The 4,311-nt window shown below is 48.7% G+C and overlaps 1 protein-coding gene across 1 annotated transcript in view; it reads right to left on the reverse strand.

Annotated features, from left to right (window-relative positions):
• Positions 1–914: 914 nt before the first annotated feature.
• The window catches only part of CDCA8 (cell division cycle associated 8), a 17,232-nt gene continuing 13,835 nt past the window's right edge, over positions 915–4,311 (reverse strand). The window contains exons 8-10 of the mRNA XM_011955651.1: positions 4,071–4,202; positions 3,570–3,662; positions 915–2,294 (exon numbers count right to left, since the gene is read on the reverse strand). Coding sequence (XP_011811041.1) covers positions 2,250–2,294; positions 3,570–3,662; positions 4,071–4,202 — 270 coding nt within the window. The 3' untranslated portion in view covers positions 915–2,249. The remainder of the gene's footprint in view (positions 2,295–3,569; positions 3,663–4,070; positions 4,203–4,311) is intronic.

The following is a 4,311-nucleotide window of genomic DNA, read 5'->3' on the forward strand; positions in this document are numbered from 1 at the left end:
CCCAGCTACTTGCGAGGCTGAGGCAGGAGAATTGCTTGAACCTGAGAGGTGGAGGTTGCAGTGGCCGAGATCACATCACTGCACTCCAGCCTGGGCAACAAGAGTGAAACTCCGTCTCAAAAGTCAATCCATCCATCCATCCTGCGATGGGGAACTCTTTACTTTCCAAGCCACCCCCTTATATGAAATGAAGAACTGTCATGTCTCAGTCCCAGGCATTAATCAGGCACCTGCTGCATAACATGCATTTCCTACGAGGTGATGTAGGCAGTGGTGCAGACTGAATGAAACGGGATGAACCTGGTTCTGGGTGAAGCATGTTGGATCCTAAGTGTTTCCTTGGTGTCAGGCTCTTTAGGCCTGATGATGTATAGTCCGGGTTGCTTATTTGCACTGAGTAACCCTTCTTCCAAATGCTGTCACTACCAGAAGGCTCCTAGTCTATAAATTGTTAATGCCCAATGACCTGGCTAAGTATGCCCCCAGGTTGTCTTCTCTTGCATCATTAGCGCTAGGTTGATCATTTTCAGCCTAGAGAGTTCCGGGAAGGCAGATCTGCCAGGGCCTCAGAAACTCTGGGAAGTAAGACTCATGATCACCCAATTACTCTTGCCCCGTTTTGTTCCTGGTCAACAAAAGTCCACTACAAATTATAGAGATCCTAGGCGTTGTCCTCCCAGATACAAATTTCTAGCTCATGGAATGAAGGTGCTGGGGTGCTCTGATGGGGGTTGAAGGTACCGATGCTCTGGATCTTGTAGTAAGCCCCTTTTTCAGATACCAGAATGATTCTGTCCGAAGCAAAGGTTTTCAAATCTTCTGAGAAAAGCAGATGTGCAAAGACCCCCACACCAATTGCTGCCTGCCTAGTCCACGGAGCACAGGTTGGAGAGGACAGGCAGGATGAATAGTGATTACAAAAGAAAACACAAAACCAGAATTTATTGCAAGTAGGTACCAGCTGTGATTAGAACAATCAGCTCAAAGATACCATTACTCAGAACAATATATACAAAAATCTCAGGGAAAGGAGAATAAAAGAACTTAAAAGAATACAACTTGAATAGGACTGTTTTACTAAAATGGTCATGTTGCAAAACAACAGATACCACAAAGAGCCCTACATGAGAAAGTCATGTGCCCTCAAGCCTGGGGGTGAGGACTCTAGTTCTCAAATTCTTAGAACACAGCTCATGATTCTCCAGGGCAGAGAGGCTGGCTGGAGAATGAGGACCTCACTGCTGACTGTTTAACAAAGTCCATGCCCCAGACACAGGAACACATGGAATGAGGCCACCAAGTAAGTCACACCTGTCCCCTGTCCCCATAAGCCCCATAGGAGAGAAGTGCTCTCTGAAGTTTACTGACTTGGCAGGGACCACTGGACCATAGATAGCTTAGAGACAGTTATTCTGTGGCCAATGACATAAAACCCCTAGAATCTAAGCCATACAGTTCCCTTATCCAAATTTCCACTAACTAGGGAGGTAGAAGAGCAAGACATGGAAGTTACCTCCAAACCAGTATTTGGTCTTCAGTAAACAGGGATAAACATAAAACACTGTGCCACAAGCAGGCTTCAGAACTACTGGGCATAGCAGGTGAAAGATCCCAAAGTCCCATTTAGCACCTCCCACAGGAGGAGGAGGAGGGCTGGTAGGGGAGATGTGATGAGTGCCAGAGGGGAGACGGGCATGTTCCCTACCGAGGTCCCTGCTGCCAACTATCCTACTCTGCTGATCTGTACAGTTCCCCCACCTTCGGGACCTACCCTCTCATGGCCCAGAGCTCACTTATCTCAGCCTAAACCTCCCAGTCTCAAGCACAGAGAGCAGAAATGCCAGATGCAGAGGTTCTCTGGGTAGGGGTGGTGGACGCAGTCTTCCTGAGAACACAGGGTTCTTCTGCGTCCCCTCAACTGCAGGCAGGGCAGGGCGAAGAGGATGTCGAGTTGCAGGAGGCAGAAGGCAGCAGCTCAGAGGGCAGGGAGGGTTCAGCTGGGAGATTGATGGGAAGCTTCCATGGCATGGCCCCAGCAAGCAGTGACTGGGGTCAGCTGGGATGGGAGGGTGAACAGACAGCTCTACCTAACTGGTGTGGGAACAGCATGTCTGAATTCCTGAATTCCCCTAGAGGAACATGGCTCCTTGTTCTGGAACTTCACACTCAAACAATAAGCCTGAAGGGAAGAAGTCTCTTCAGGGTCCCAGAAGTGCCCATTAAAAGTCTATCCTGTCAACTTTGGCGTCTCATTTGTGGGTCCGTATGCTGCTGCAGATTTGGGCGAGACGGTTCTAGAAAGAAAAGGAGAGAGGTCATTGTAGAAGATGTCACTTGGCAGGCTTGCCCCTTGGCTTCCCACAGTCAGCCTGAGCACAGGTCTGACTGAGCCTCAGCTCCTCCATTTTCTATCTGTATCACACATGAATTCACCTTTTTGAACCTGTTTCTCATCTGAACAAGGGAGTAAAATAACTCAAGTGAGATAGTAAAGGTATCATAGGAGATTATTTAAGAAGAACATTGCAATAGGTCTAGCTAGAGGATGACAGTCACAAGATTTGGGTGGCTAGGTGTGTGTGGGATCTCAGCACTGGGCCTATGTTCAGAAAGACAGGTTTGGGAAACCAGCCCCGCCTTGTCTCCTTCCTTGGATGTACCTTCAGACCCCACAGAAGGGTGAGGGTAAGGCTGCCATGTTTACACTAAGTGCTCCATCCACCACCCAAGATGATGGCTGACTGGACCAAGGAGGTTCATCCCTGGCTGAGCCAATTACATTGTTTCTCTTGATAATTTACTTTACTTTTAGAGCTGAGGTCTTTCTCTGTCACCCAGGCTGGAGTGCAGCAGCACGATCATGGGTCACTGCAGCCTTGAACTCATGGGCTCAAACAATTTCTCTTGCCTGAGCCTCCTGAGCTGCAGGAATTACAGGTGTGCGCCACTGTGCCTGGCCCTCTTGAGAATTTAAACCAAGACAAGAAATTGAACAGTTGAGCAATGGAGCAATAAAGTTAGGGTTGGAGGTGTGGTTACTCAAAGCCACATCCAAAACAATGTTAAGTAAGCACAGAACCTGAAGCCTGTGGAGAAGGTTATCTGCTGAGAGGGAGGAATGAAGATGTGTGAGAGAAATGAGCACACAGGCCTCAGCTGATGGGCCCCACCGCTCCAGAGGCTTGGCCATTCAGCTCACTCTTCGATTCTGTAAGATTCCTGATAACAAGCTCCGACCCTCATTCTTGAGCTATTCTACGTTTCAGTTCCTGGTGGCCAATAGTGACCTAACATAACCCTAGCACTAATTGCCTGAATGAGGCAGAATTTTGATTTTGCAGTGGAACTTCTGTGGCAGGCACCCTGGGATTGAACAAAACTCAACGTCAGTTGAGGAACAGAATTGCTGCTATCTAAGTAGGGTAAGAGTCAAACTCTCTTGGGGGAAGGAAGACAACACAAATTTAAGTAGAAAGTATTAGCCCAGCCCCAAAAGACAATCCTAAACAAAGGTAGCCCAAGAAAGCTACTGGAGGCATCCTATGTGTGGAGACGAATATGAGACTTACGGAGAGCTTCTTAATGTTTCCCAAGGCCTCTGGATCCAGCTGGGCAATATTGTGCCTCTGCAAGTCACTGGCCAATAATCGCAGGCTCTGTATAGAGACGGGAGTGGGTTAAACTGGCCATGGCCCTTAGGGCAGGAACTCCCATCCAGCAGTGTGCCCCAAAGGCTCTCCCTGATATCCTGCACTTAGTGGTGGGGAATGGTTGGGATGGAGAAGTGGCAAGACAGGCAGGAAGTATATGAGCCCTAAGGAGACAATGACTTAATCAGCGCTATCACTGGGGAGGAGGCTGGATTACCTGGGCACAAAAGGCATGCACATTATCTTAGAAATGCCCTGCAGAATATGTCTGAAACAAACCGTCCTCCCCTCACAAGGGCTGAGGTCAGCAGCTCGCTCCATGAAGCCGGAGACACTAAGCTTAGCCTGCTTCAGAATCCCTGAAAGTTATACAAAGCTGAAGGCACAGCTCATGCTCCCGGTTCTAGACTAAGCACATACCTCGGTGGTGCCCTCCTCTGCACCACCCTTTAACATCTCTATTATTGCACATATCACAGATACCATGATTGCAAACCCATCTTGACCACTGAGCTGCTTCTCAAAGGCAGGCCTCATGTCTCCTTCTTGGGCCTGTGATAATCAGGTGGGCAAATGCTAGTTGATGAACAGATGGAGGCTGGTGTGGTGGCTCGCACCTGTAATCCCAGTACTTTGGGAGGCCGAGGTGGGTGGATCACCT

This window comes from Colobus angolensis, unplaced genomic scaffold, assembly GCF_000951035.1.
Source record: "Colobus angolensis palliatus isolate OR3802 unplaced genomic scaffold, Cang.pa_1.0 Scaffold4, whole genome shotgun sequence".
Taxonomy (NCBI): Eukaryota; Metazoa; Chordata; class Mammalia; order Primates; family Cercopithecidae; genus Colobus; species Colobus angolensis.